Source organism: Eptesicus fuscus, chromosome 10 (assembly GCF_027574615.1).
Source record: "Eptesicus fuscus isolate TK198812 chromosome 10, DD_ASM_mEF_20220401, whole genome shotgun sequence".
Classification (NCBI taxonomy): domain Eukaryota; kingdom Metazoa; phylum Chordata; class Mammalia; order Chiroptera; family Vespertilionidae; genus Eptesicus; species Eptesicus fuscus.
In genome coordinates this window covers 4,427,823-4,441,301 of record NC_072482.1, presented here as the reverse complement: position 1 = coordinate 4,441,301, position 13,479 = coordinate 4,427,823, and the positions used below count along the sequence as shown (strand labels likewise).

At 63.1% G+C, this 13,479-nt stretch overlaps 1 protein-coding gene across 2 annotated transcripts in view; it reads left to right on the top strand.

Moving 5' to 3' along the window:
- The window catches only part of GRM4 (glutamate metabotropic receptor 4), a 95,781-nt gene extending 82,513 nt beyond the window's left edge, over positions 1-13,268 (top strand). For both annotated transcript variants that reach the window (XM_054722175.1, XM_054722174.1), the window contains 3 exons: positions 491-1,426; positions 7,265-7,511; positions 13,219-13,268. In XM_054722175.1, coding sequence (XP_054578150.1) covers positions 491-1,426; positions 7,265-7,511; positions 13,219-13,268 — 1,233 coding nt within the window. The remainder of the gene's footprint in view (positions 1-490; positions 1,427-7,264; positions 7,512-13,218) is intronic.
- The last annotated feature ends 211 nt before the right edge of the window (positions 13,269-13,479 follow it).

The following is a 13,479-nucleotide window of genomic DNA, read 5'->3' as shown; positions in this document are numbered from 1 at the left end:
TTGCTGGGAGGCCTAGTGACCCTATCTGTGCGTGAATTTTGTGCACTGGGCCTCTAGTTATGTATAACAGGATATTGTAAAAATTAAGTTATGGGATTTTTATTAAAATGTTTCTTATATACTGTTATATTGGCTGGGCCACAAAAATATTTGTTGTGGGCCACATGTGGCCTGTGGGCCGTGAGTTTGACATGCTTGCTCTAGGCTGCTCTCTGCTGTGCCCCCTACAACCCTGGGGTTTTGGACTTGATCAGGATTTCTCATAGGCCCGTGTATCTGAATCGGGGGGAGCGTGTTTAAATCCAGCTATTGGTTTCAGCAGGTCTGGGGGCCCGGGAAACTGGATTTGTAGCCAACTAAGTGGGTGATTCAGGCCATCCTTGAACCCCTCCCCCTCCTTTATGGTGTGGGGCTACAGGGTGCCAGCCGTGGGGTGGTCCGGGGCACTGGGGCACACCTGAGGCCCACTCCTCCACGCTGTCGTTGCCAGATAGAGCGGATGCTGTGGCCGGGGAGTGGGCAGCAGCTGCCCCGCTCCATCTGCAGCCTGCCCTGCCAGCCCGGGGAGCGGAAGAAGACAGTGAAGGGCATGCCCTGCTGCTGGCACTGCGAGCCCTGCACTGGGTACCAGTACCAGGTGGACCGCTTCACCTGCAAGACGTGCCCCTACGACATGCGGCCCACGGAGAACCGCACGGGCTGCCGGCCCATCCCCATCATCAAGCTGGAGTGGGCCTCGCCCTGGGCCGTGCTGCCCCTCTTCCTGGCCATCGTGGGCATCGCGGCCACGCTCTTCGTGGTGGTCACCTTCATGCGCTACAACGACACGCCCATCGTCAAGGCCTCGGGCCGCGAGCTGAGCTACGTGCTGCTGGCGGGCATCTTCCTGTGCTATGCCACCACCTTCCTCATGATCGCGGAGCCCGACCTGGGCACCTGCTCGCTGCGCCGCATCTTCCTGGGGCTCGGCATGAGCATCAGCTACGCAGCCCTGCTCACCAAGACCAACCGCATCTACCGCATCTTCGAGCAAGGCAAGCGGTCGGTCAGCGCCCCGCGGTTCATCAGCCCCGCCTCGCAGCTGGCCATCACCTTCAGCCTCATCTCGCTGCAGCTGCTGGGCATCTGCGTGTGGTTTGTGGTGGACCCCTCCCACTCGGTGGTGGACTTCCAGGACCAGCGGACGCTGGACCCCCGCTTCGCCAGGGGGGTGCTCAAGTGCGACATCTCGGACCTGTCGCTCATCTGCCTGCTGGGCTACAGCATGCTACTCATGGTCACGTGCACGGTGTACGCCATCAAGACGCGCGGCGTGCCCGAGACCTTCAACGAGGCCAAGCCCATCGGCTTCACCATGTACACCACCTGCATTGTCTGGCTGGCCTTCATCCCCATCTTCTTTGGCACCTCACAGTCGGCGGACAAGGTGAGTGGGGGGTGGAGGGTGGGTGGGGTGAGGCCGAGGAGGGGCAGCCTCCCACCGGCTTGGAAGTGCTTGTTTTCATGCTTTGCCCTAGCTTCTCTCTTCATTGTGTTTTTCCTCCAGGTTCTGGGCTTTCTCTCCTCCCTCCCTTTCTCTTTTCCGGCCTCCTCTCCTTTTCTCTGTCTCATCTCTCCCCTCCTCTCTCTCCTTCCCTGTTCTAGCCTCCTCCTCTTTCCTCATCTCTCCACCCCTGCCTCTCCCACCACCTCTCTTTCTCCTCCCCCTTTCCTCTTTTCTCTGCTCTTCCTCTCTCCTCTCTGAGCCTGGGAGGCTGCACCGTCTTTCATTCTTCATTCTTTTCTAGACGGTCCATTACCTCCCTCTCCACTCAGCCCCACCTTCCTTTCTGTCCATTCCTCTCTTCATCCTCCTCCGCCCACCCTGCCTCTGGCCTCACAGGATCCCCTGGGTCCCTGAGGTGGGAGGTGGGTCAGGCACCTTCTCCCCTCTCCCAGCCCAAGCTGCCCTGCCTAGGAGCCGGCCTGGCAGCGTCAACCCACGGCCCTTCCCTCCCGCGCCTCCCGCTGGCTCTGTAGGCCATCCCGGACCCACCCCCAGGCCCCGGGGACTCTGCCCGCGTCCCAGCACAGCACTGGGGATTATCTCGAAGAGTTGGGTGTCAGTGAAGTAGAGGCCAGCGACATGGAAGATCATGGGGACCCCAGACCCCAGCTCCTGGTCGGAGCTCTGTGTCTAACCGTGGGATCCTAGGCAAGCCGGCTGGCCTCTGCCTGTTTCTTCGTCTGTGGATTAGGGCCGTGATTCTTCTCCTCATCCTATAGGTGTTGTAACAACCACACGACGTGATGGTGTAGACGCAGTTGACCTGCTGTGTGGGTCTGGGACTGGGGAGGGTGGTGGGGACAGGCGGATGGCATGGGACCCAGTGGCTGTGGGAAGGCTGTTGGCTTTTGCTGTGAGTGAGAAGGGAGCTGCTGTGGGGTTGTGAGTGGGAGGGAGGCGTTGCTGTGTAGGGTTAAAAGGATCCCGGTGGCTGCCGGGTGGGGCTCGGAGGAGGTGAGCCGGGATCAGGGCTCCCAGGAGGAGGCTATGGAATAATCCCGACAGAGGCTGCACGGCGGGCTGGGGCGGGGTTCTGGCAGTGTCTGTGGGGGGCTGGCCTGTCTCTGATGGGTTGCATGTGGGTGGGAGACACAGAGGAGTCAAGGATAACACTGTGGCTTTTGGTGTGAGGCTGGGAAGGGAGGGGGGTCGTGCACTAAGGTGGGGAGATGCTAGAGGAGCCGATGTGGGCGGACATCGGTGTCCTCTGGACGTGCCCGTTAGATGCCAAGTGCAGCTGTCATGTCAACGGCTGACTAGATGAGCCTGGACCTCAGGGGCGAGGGCCAGGCTGGATGTAACTGGGAGAGTCGTCAGCCTGTGCGGGCATCAGGGCTGTGAGCCTGGGTGTCGCCCGAGGAGGGCTTGGCTTCAGTGCGGCTGCCACCAAAGCCCTGGCAGACGGGTGCTTGTCATATGCCAGATGCCTTACCTACCGACTAGCTCACCCCACAACCGCAGGTGAGGGTAGCTGTCCCCGTCCCCATTTATACACGAGGACATGGAGGCACAGAGAGGCAGAGTGACTTGTCTAAGGGCACACAGCCATGGGTGGCACAGCTGGACATGGCCCTACTCTAACTCCGGAGCCCCCTCCTGTCCCTGGCCCTGCAGCTCTGGGACACCTTCTCTGCCTAGGGGCGTCCTGGGTGGCTGCCGCCCTCTTCCCCAACAGCTCCACTCTGATGCCGGGCCAGACCCAGGGAAGCCTGTGGCCTGTCTTCCAGGGGTGGCCCTGCGGGCCGGGGTTCCAAGAGGCAGACCTTGGGGCTGGTAGTGAGTGCCCTGAGGTCTGAGACCAGGCCTGGCGCCAGGCCGCTCCGGAGCCAGAGCAGCCACAGGCCTCACTCGTGCTGAGAGCCAGGTCCCCAGCGCCCACCACGCCTGTGGGAGGCCCTCCGTGCTGAGGGCAGGTGCAGGCGGTGGCCCACGCCCTGCAGCACTAGGGAGCCCCACAAAGCCAGCAGGGGGCCACCCCACACTCCAGGAAGCTGGCAGCTTGAGGAATTCCCTCGATAATACCACCATCTCTCCAGGTGACCCCCCGCCCCCTGCCTCTGATGTCTCCCTTTTTAGGAGGCTCCCCTCAGCACTGACTACGAAGAGGAGCCTCTGAGAGGGTCTGCTCTGAGGCCCCGGAGCAGCAGGGCCTTGCCCCAGGTCCCACAGCAGCTGGCTTCCCGCAGTGTGTGCCCACAGCGCCCAGCTCGACCCTGATTGCGTGGGGCCTGGGCTGTGCCCCTCCCCTGGGCTTCTGCATGAGGAGGGTGAGGAGATGAGCTCCAAGTCCTGGGGGTTCAGACCACCAGGCTTCTGAGAGGCGCAGACACCCTGGGCCGCTGTGCGCTGTCAGGTGGCAGCGACAAAACGCCCCCGGGAGCTGCAGGCCTGGCTGCCGTGTGTGTGCTCGTGTGTGCACGTGTGTGCATAGGGAGTGGAAGGCAGTGTGCCCAGGGGTTCATTGCTGCTGGTGTGTGTACATGGGTGTGCAGATTATGTGCAAATGTGAGTGTAAGTGGAGTGTGCAGGTGACGTGTGTGTGCAGATGTGTGAATGTGTCTTTGTGTGTATGCACACCCGACTGTGTACCAGGTACACGAAGGGTCCGTGTGTGTGAGCACAGGTGTGTCTGAGTCAGGTGAGTGTGAGGTTGTGAGTTCAGGTGTGTGTGAATGCAGAGATGCAGGAGTGTACAGGTGTGTGTGTGTGTGTGTTTGTGGGCATGCATGTGTGCAAACCAATTTGCAGGTGCTCTGCTGTGCCTGCTTCCCCGGGTGCGGGTGCGGGTGCGGGTGCGGGTGCTGGTAGCGTGGAGCCGGCTGTGCCGCTCTGGTGAGCCGGCGGCTGGATTTCCCAGCATTAGCCCGGATTTCCAGGGCTTACCACGCAGCCGGCCGCATCACCCTGAGCCGACCAGAGCCGGCTTCTGTGCCGTGTGGGGTTGCTGCTCAGCCAGGCTTGGCCAGGACGCGGCCGCGGAGGCCGGCTGGATGTGGAGAAGTGGTCTGGTGAACGGATGCTGAGGATCCCAGTGGCCACAGGGCTGGCCTGGGCAGAAGCGCAGAGCGGGCAGAACTCCTCGGTGCCCCCCACCAGGCCCCTCGCATTCTGTACCCACCAGGCCTCGTACAAAACAGGAAATCCATCGCCCACAGCCAGGTAGCTCCTCTCTGTGCCCTTTGCCCCACCCCAAGGTGACCTCCGCCCTCCCCCGCCAGCCCCAGCCCTGACAGCCTCCTTCCCGCTGGAGGGCACTGGCTTGTGGGGCTCCGTGCGGGATTCCTGCTTCCTTAGAGGACCAGAGCGGAGCGCAGCGGGGCCTGGCCCAGGGGGAGCGGGAATGGGGCCGTTCAGACCCTCCGGGCTGGGGCACGTGTGGATGGGAGAGACGGGCCGCACTCTGCCTGGCTTTACCACCTGCCTCTGGGCCAGGCCCATCTCCGTGGGAGGGCCCGCTGGGTCCAGAGGGTGTGGAGGATCACTGCTTCTCTGACGGGGTCAACATGCCACTGCCTCCTGGGACAGCGTGCGCCTTCACACGGGGCTCCAGAGCAGGGCCCGAGCTGGGGTGGCGGGGAGTCCCAGACCCTGGGGCAAGGAGGGGCCTGGGGGTGCACGGCCCCACTTCTGCTGTGCACACAGCGCGACCCCAGCCTGGGATGGCGAGAGGAGCCCCAGGGCCCATGCTGGGAGGGACGCCCGGCAGATGGGCGTCGCTTTGCTCGCTTTACACCCCTCCTTGTACTTTGTTTGCACAAAGGCTCTGGGGCCGGGCAGCCCACAGCTGTGCTCAGGGCCGGCTCCAGTTTCCAGGGCCCAGAGCAAAATGAAAACGAGGGGCCCTCGTTCAAAACTTATTAGGATTCAAGACGGCGGGCAGCAGGCATTGACCCCACACCGCGCCCTGTGGCTGCCCGGGCCACCGGCCATGTTGCCGGCTCCGCTCGTGTTAGAGGGCTCAGCAGCCACACTGGGTCAGGGCAGAGTGGGATCTGGAGCCTAGACCCCTGGCCACCACAGGCCTGTGTCCACTGCAGGGCTCACTCTGCCCAGAGAGGGGGCCTCTACCCTGGCCACCACCTCCATATGGGCCCACTGAACCCCCATAACAAGGTGGGGGCAAAGGGCCTAAGATGGATGTCTGAGCTAGAACCCCATTCCTGTTCCTAAGAACCCCCAGTGTGAAAGGAGAGACAGCCCCTCCCTCAGGGAACCCACATGTAAGGGAGACTCGCCCTGTCCCCAGGGCACCCCATCCCCAGGGCACCCCAGTGCAGTGGGGGAGACAGGCCTGTTCTTGATTGCCCGGGCCTCCGTTGTTCCTCCAAGGAGCTCTTGTGATCCTCTGGAGCTGTCCCCCTCCTCCCCGCGGCCACTAGTCCCCTCCCACGGGCTTGTCAGGACCTCCCCGCCCCCACCCTGGGAGACAGCTCCGTGCGTGGCTGAGAGTGTGGGTTGCGTGTGAGGACGGAGGGCGGGCTCGGTCCCACGTGCTGCAGCTTTCATGTGGCTTCACAGCCCGTGCTTGGGGAGGAGCCTCGTGGTTGGGGTAAGGGAGGCACTTCCACCCATTGCACTGATGCGAAAACTGAGGGCAGAGGGGGGCGAGGCTTCCCCAGGGTCACTCGGCTCTCTCCTCGCGGGGAAGGGCTGGACTGAAGGCCTTTAGATTCAGGGGCGAGGTATTTACGGAGCGGGGCAGGAGATGGCGAGGACCCGAGAACAGAAAGACGCGCCCCAGGGCTCCCAGATGAGGCCAGGGCGCTGGGGACCTCAGGAAGCAAATCCAGACCGTGATGTCCAATCTGGGCTGGGTACGAGGACCGAAGGGCTGAAGGGTGTCAGGGGGTTGGATAGAGCTGGGGCCAGGGGAAGGTTCCTGGAAGAGGTGGCATGTCAGCCAGGCCCCAGGGGAGGGGCCCAGGCCCACAAACAGCAGATTTAGGGAGCAGAACTCCCATGGCCAGACCTGGGGCCACAGCCGGGGCCTCCCCTGACCACGGGCGGCCAGAGAGGCAGCTAGGCCTGGGGTCCGGGAGGGAGCAGGCGGGGAGGGGATCCCAGCTGGGGCGGTGGGAGTCTCAGGCCTGCCTGGGAGGCCCCACTAGTGAAGAACGGACTACCCGGCACCCAAATTAATGGGCTTTCATTTCGCTAAACGTCTGTCACTGTTAGTGCTGGCGAGCGAGCGTGAAATGACTTCGCCTGTGCTGCCCTGTGCGTCGCGCTGGGCACTGCGGCTCCCGTGCCAGTGGCTGCTCAGCACAGGGTGGCCCGTGGGGGCAGCCACGGGATGGGGGGCCTGGCTGAGGGGCTGGGGCACCCTCCTGCGGAGGCTCAGCTGTGGTCCCGGCGGCCCCTCCTCAGGGCAGCCCCTCCTCAGCGCATTACAGCGAGGACCACTTCCCCAGCTCCCGGGCTGGGCACTGCCGGGCATACTGTTACCAGGGACCCGTCTGTCCTCCTCGCAGCCCTAGAGGTAAGCGAGGACGAATCACCACGCCTGCATTACGCGTGAGGACACTGGGGCAGGAGGGACGTGGTCAGGTTTGAATCCAGGGCTCCTGTCTAAAGTCCCCGGCTCTGCTCCATGACTCCCTCCGATCGATGGGGCACGGGACTGCCCCAGTCTGTCCCGGCTGTGTCTGCCTCTGGGGTGGGCGGAGGGTCAGCGCGAGGTCAGGGGGAGCCGCTCTGACGCCTCCCCGCCCCGCCCAGCTGTACATCCAGACGACCACGCTGACGGTGTCGGTGAGCCTGAGCGCCTCCGTGTCCCTGGGGATGCTCTACATGCCCAAGGTCTACATCATCCTCTTCCACCCGGAGCAGAACGTGCCCAAGCGCAAGCGCAGCCTCAAAGCCGTGGTCACCGCCGCCACCATGTCCAACAAGTTCACGCAGAAGGGCAGCTTCCGGCCCAACGGCGAGGCCAAGTCTGAACTCTGCGAGAACCTCGAGGCCCCCGGTGAGTGTCTGGCCCCGCCCTTCTCGGCTGGACCTGCCCAGGCCCCGCCCCCTTCCTGGAGAGGGCCAGCCCCCCACCCCGCCCCTAGCCAGGTCACTTTGGAGCCTGCCAGGTGGGAGAACCCCACTGGCGCCCCGCTTGCCAGTCCTGGGAGCGGAGAGGACCTCCAGGCCCCAGCCCATGCCCACCCTGTCCTTGCCCTTTCAGGGATCTCTGCCCTCCACCCCCCCGCCCCCCGCACACCCGGAGGGAGGCCAGGGGGGCCTGATTCATGCACTGTGATGTGAGGCCCCGATTTCTCTGCCCTGTGACCGTCAGTCCCTCTGGGAGAGGCGGTGGTGTAGAGGGCCCTGCTCTCTGGCCCTTTGGGAACCTGGGGGCCGGGCCGTGGCACCAGCCCCGCCACCTCCTGGCAGGGCCCTAGAGATGGGGATCGGGACATGGGCCCTGATGGGTGGGCAGGGGCCTCCAGAGGCCAAAGTTCTCAGGAAGCAGGGTGGCCCTGGGGGTTGTCCAGGGCACCTCAGCTGCAGAGGGTCCTTTGAGGGGCTCAGGGGAAGGAAGGCGGCAGAGAACGGAGCATCTGGGCGGGTGGGACAGGTCCTTCAGGGTGGTGAAGGCATGTGCCTGGGAGGGAGCAGGGCACCCGCTCCGCCAGCTTCCCTGGCCCCTGCAGCCAGCCGTGTGTGAGGAGACGAGGTGGGAGAAGGCCAGAGGGCAGGGCAGGCAGGGCCAGGTTAGGCCCCGGGGACCAGTAGTAGCGGTGACCATCTCTGAACCCTGTATGCCACCCCTGTCAGGTACCAGTGTCACCCCACAGCGATCTTGAAAGAGATATTTTGTCATCTGTGTAATACAGAGGAGGAGAGGCACGGAAAGGCAAGGGGCGACCCAGGTCACACTGCCAGCAGGTGGCGGGCCGGCCCCGACCTCCCACTATCCCCGCTGCCCGCTGCCTCCTGGGACAGCCTCACCCTGTGGGCCTGTGGGGTGGGGGCCTCCATGGGCCTTGCTTCAGGGTAGGGGGGTCGAGGGGTCACTGTGGTCGCCCCACCCCACTGCAGACCTTGGCTCCCTCCCTGGCGCCCTGTGAAGTGGCCACTCCTCCTGCCTCCCACTCCCTTAAAGTCTAGGGGGACATCAGGTCCTGGTGGGACAGGGCGTGAGCCCTCTGTTCCTCCTTCGGGTACTCGGGGAGGCTGAAGGGACAGCGTCAGGAGCAGCGGGAGGGACGCGGTTCTCAGCACCGGCCCACATCCCTGCCCCCGTCCATGCAGATTTTTCACTTGTGGACTTCACAGCATCCTGTGAGGCCTGGGTAGGGCTGGAGGTTTGATCCCAGCTGAGGCTCAGAGAGGGTGAGTAACTCTCCTGAAGGCACACAGCTAGGTGGTGGCTGCCTGGCCCCATGACCCTCACTTCATATGGCCTCCCTGTCTCTGGAGTCCCCATTCTCTGCGGATAGTGTACCCCGCTCTGAAGCACCCCTGCTTGTTGCCACCCCACCTCCACCAAATGACTGGTTCTCACCAGCCCTGCTCCTCCCAGAGGCCAGCGTCCCTGCACCTGCAGCCCTGGGGCTCCTTTCCTCGCACCGGGCCCTCCAGGGGAGAAAGGGAGGCAGTGTCCTCAGAGCTCCCCACCTCTGGCCTTCCGTGTCTACCCGAATGCAGCCCCTCACCTGGCCCTCCTGTCCCAAGCAGGGACCCTCCCCGCTCCCTGCCCCACACTCCCAGGCCCCTCCCTGCAGGCCATGCTCTTCGGGTGCAGGAGCCGCTCTGCTCGGGCTCCTGGGAGTGAGTGGGGCTCAGCCCTCCGGAGGGTGGCACTCATGGTGCTGTGACATCCTGGGGGCCACAGAGGGCAGGTGGGCCTCACGGAGAGCTCTGATCACATCTCTGCCTCTGCTCAGCTGGTCACCTGGGGACGGGACAGTCACCCCCCTCACCCCCCTCACCCCCCCCCCCCCCCAACAAGGAGGGTGTGGCAAGGGAAGACCTTGCTTCCAGCTCCCTGCTTCCTGCAAGGGAAGGATGAGAGCTGCCCACTCACCCCTCCCTGCAGTGAGGCCGGAAGCCGCACCCTTTGCCCCACTGTCTCTCAGCTCGGTGACAACAGGGGCCGTGAGGTCGGGCCAGAGCCAGTGATTAAATCCGGGGACGCCCGACGGAGGGTGTGAGCAGGAGTGGGGAGGTGTCACTCCTCTAGAGCAGGGACATTTTTCACGCTGTCACTGGCAGGCCACGTATCTTTAAACAAACAATAGAGTAAATTATTCAGGGCCCGATTGCAGGCAGATTGGGTGCGGAGACGGCGACGGGGCTGTCAGCTGCAGCCTGACAGAGGCGGCCAAGCCTGTAGACCAGCAGCCACGAGCGGTCTGTCACCAGCGAGGGATGGATGGGCTCAGGGCCTCTGCCCACACCCTTGTCCCTTCCCTGACCCCGAGGATGCCCTGGGGGTCCCTCTCCCCACCCCTCCTCATCGCTGTAGTCATCTCAGCCCTGCCCCTCTGCCCATCATATTGCAGGGCTTAAGAGTATTTCCATCCACCCTGTGGCTGGGAGCCAGCTAAGGGTTACCATCCCATTTCACAGGGAGGGAATTGAGGCTCCCGAGGTTCAGTTTGTTGGAAGGGCCACATGGCAGGTGCTGAGATCCCCGTCCTGGTGAGGGTAGGATTGGACCCCAAGTCTCCCGAGTCCTGGCCAGACTCTTCCTTTTATTCCTCATAGTTAGCTCCTGGGGGACCCTCCTGGACAGATCATTGCTCCCATTTTCCTGATGGTGAAACTGAGGCTCCACCGAAGGACTTGGGTCCCTGGCTTGTACCTGAGGGCCGAATGCACTTCCAGGTTCTGGAATCCATGGGCTGGCTTTTCTGTTGGAGACAGCTCTGGTCTTAGAGGGACCAAGGGGCCCGCCTGTCCCTCAGCTCCCGGCCACTTTCATCCCCCCCCGCCCCCGTCCCTACCGGCTGCCAGCTGCCAGCTGCCTCAGGCTCCCGTTTCCCTGCAGCCAGTGGAGGTGCTGCTGCTGGGCTCTCCTCCCCTGGGGGCCGGAGCTGCTGGCGGGTACAGCTTCGGAAACAATTTTCTCAGTTCACCTCGGAGTGACGGAGCCTGGGAGCCTGTTCTCCCCAGCTGGCCTGCAGGGCATGATTCAGAGTTGGCTGGGGGCTCTTTTTCTGCTGGTGAGGGATCGGGTGGGGTGGAGATGGGGGGTGGGGGTTCCCCTCAGGAAAAGAAGGCAAACTCGGCCACCGCTCGGTGTCACAGGCGGGGAAGCTGAGGCCTAGCAGGCCAGGAAAGGAGCAGCTGGGGCCCCAGAGGAGTTGGAGGCTGTCTCCAGAGTGCTATCTGCTAGTCCCCCCACCTCCCTCTCAGCAGCACGGCCTGGCGGGGTTCCAGCCTCTAGTCCCTCAGCTCCCTTCCCCAGGGGCACCCACCCAGGCCCCTCCTGTGTTGGCCTCCATTAAAACGGACTCATCCCGTGGTCCTCCCTCCCTCTCGGTCACCCAGCACGCTGAGCGGGGTGGACATTTTCCAAGGGAAGCTGGGGATTCTTTGTAACCTAGAAGGTACCGTGCCACGTTCTTATTCTCGTCCTGGATGCCATGGGCACCATTTCCTTCCATTAGCACCTGTCTGGGTGGCACCTAAAACTTGAAACCTCCCTGGGGCTGCCCAGCCTAGCGATCGCTCGTCTTCTGCTTTAACAGTTCTGCTGACAGGGAGCCCACCCACCACCTGGGCGTCCACTCCACTCTCAGCTCTGGCCAGGAGAGAGTTCCTCCTTCAGCTGTCCTCGGGGCTCCCCACTGGTCCCCGTGTGCCCCTCTGCTCACCCCGCCCCAACACTGGTTCTTCCCGCACTCAGTGGACCCCTGAGAGCGGGACTCGGCGGTCCTCCAGTTACACTTCGGTGACAAAAAGGCCCCCGAACAGAGTGGCTCAGTCAGACCATGTTGTTTCTGTCTGGTATAATAGTACACGGTGGTGGCAGGAGCGGGGACCCAGGTTCCTTCCATCTTGTTGCTCCATCGGCTCTGAGAGGGTTGTCCTTGTCCTCATGGCTGAGGCTGGTGGCTTTCCCTGTCTGTTCCGCCCACGAAGGCAAAAGAGAGGAGGTCCAGGGGAAACAACCAATTTTAATCAAATGACATGGAAGCTGCACACAGCCCTTCCACTCCCACGTCAGCAGGAATGCCGTCAAGCAGGGCCGCGCTTTGCTGCAAGGGAGGCTGGGCAATGTAGTCCTGAACTTTGGCAGTCGTGAGTCCAACAAAAGTGGGAAAGAGGGTTGAGGGGACAGTGTGCAGCTCACCACCCACTCCCCTCAATGTCCTCTTCTCCAGGCCAGACGCCCTGACGGACAGGGTCCTGCCGAGGGTCAGGGCAGCTTTATGACAAGCGGTACAGGATTTCCTCCCGTGCAGCCTCCTTCCCCAGGCGGCAGTTCCGCCCTTGACTGCTGTCCTCCCAGGCGACGGAGGGAGACCCTGAATGCTCGCAGGACAGGACAAAACCAAGGACCTGGCCAGCCCACCCCTCCGGCCTCAGTTCCTCACTGGGCTGCGGTGAGGTCAGCCCTGGGGGAGCGCTCACGCTGCCGTGACAGCTGATGTCACCCGTGAAGGCTGTGGCCAGGAAATGGGAGCTACCCAGATATGGGGCTCCCTCCGGGGCCCAGGGGTGGGTGAGCGAGGGCCAGCGTGATGGGTGCAGATAAGGGAGGCCAAGGCTGAGGCAGGACAGGGACACCCAGAAATGGGAGGGGACCTAAGAACTCCCGCTTCCCTTGAGCGTGCGGAGAGGCCCAGTCAGTCAGAGGCCTCAGTGTCTCGCTTAGCAAGGGCCCTGTCTGTCCCGTTACTTCTCTCCTCTGTCCCGTCCCCACTCTTCCCGTAGGCTGCCGGCCCCGTGCATTCTTGGCTTGGGCTCTTCCAGAACGTGCAGTGGGGCTTCTGATAAACCTCCCTTGATCATGTGGTTGACCTTGGAATAACGGGGGGCTTTGGGGTGCCAACGCCCATGCAGTTGAAAAATGTACATATAACTTTTGACCCCCCAAAGCTTAAGTTGTCCCTGGGGATCCTCGGGGGCTTGGCCCAGGACCTCCGTGGGTAGCAGCCCTGCAGATGCTCCGCCCCCACACAAACTGCCGAGGACCAGTGCACGCAGCCGGTTTCCGCATCCGCAGACTCCCAACTGCGATCGAAAACACCGCGGGTATTTACTCCAGACGAAACAAGACAAAAACAAGAAAACCAACGGAATATTAGCAGACCCTTGAAGTTCAAACACGTGTTAAGGGTCAAGGGAGCTTTAAAAATATACAATTATATCACAGATAAAAGTGATTCTTTTAAAGTGTGGTGGAGTCTGGAGGTGGCAGGGGCTCCTGGGGAGATCCTCACGGGGGTGGGGGAGGGAGGAGGATTGGGAGGGAGCACTCAAAGAGGGGTCACATCTAGAGCAGCAGGTGAGGAGGGCGGGCGCTCCCAGCAGGAAGCCCAGCCCAAGCGGAGGTGTGAGGGTGGGAGGAGGAGCTGAGGCGGCCCAGGGCAGGGAGTTGGTGCCCAGGCCGGGAAGGTGGACTGCTCTGACGGGGTCTGGACTGGATGCCCTGGCGGGCAGTGCGGGCGCGGCGGGAGGTGTGGGGAAGCTCGCCTCTGACTCCTGGGTACCCCGGTCTCTCCTTCCAGTGCTGGCCACCAAACAGACCTACGTCACCTACACCAACCACGCAATCTAGCGAGGCTGCCAGAGCCGAACCGGAGAAGGAGGACCCGAGACCCTCGTGATGGTGCGTCGAGCCAGGGCCACTCCCGGGGCCCAGCTGATGTCCTGCCTGCCCGTGGACACCCGCGGATGTGGCTTGGTGCTGAGGACAGCAGAGCCCCAGCGGTCACTGCTGGGTAGCCTGGGCAAGCCGGGTGGGCGCCAGGGGGAGGACCAGGGGCTGG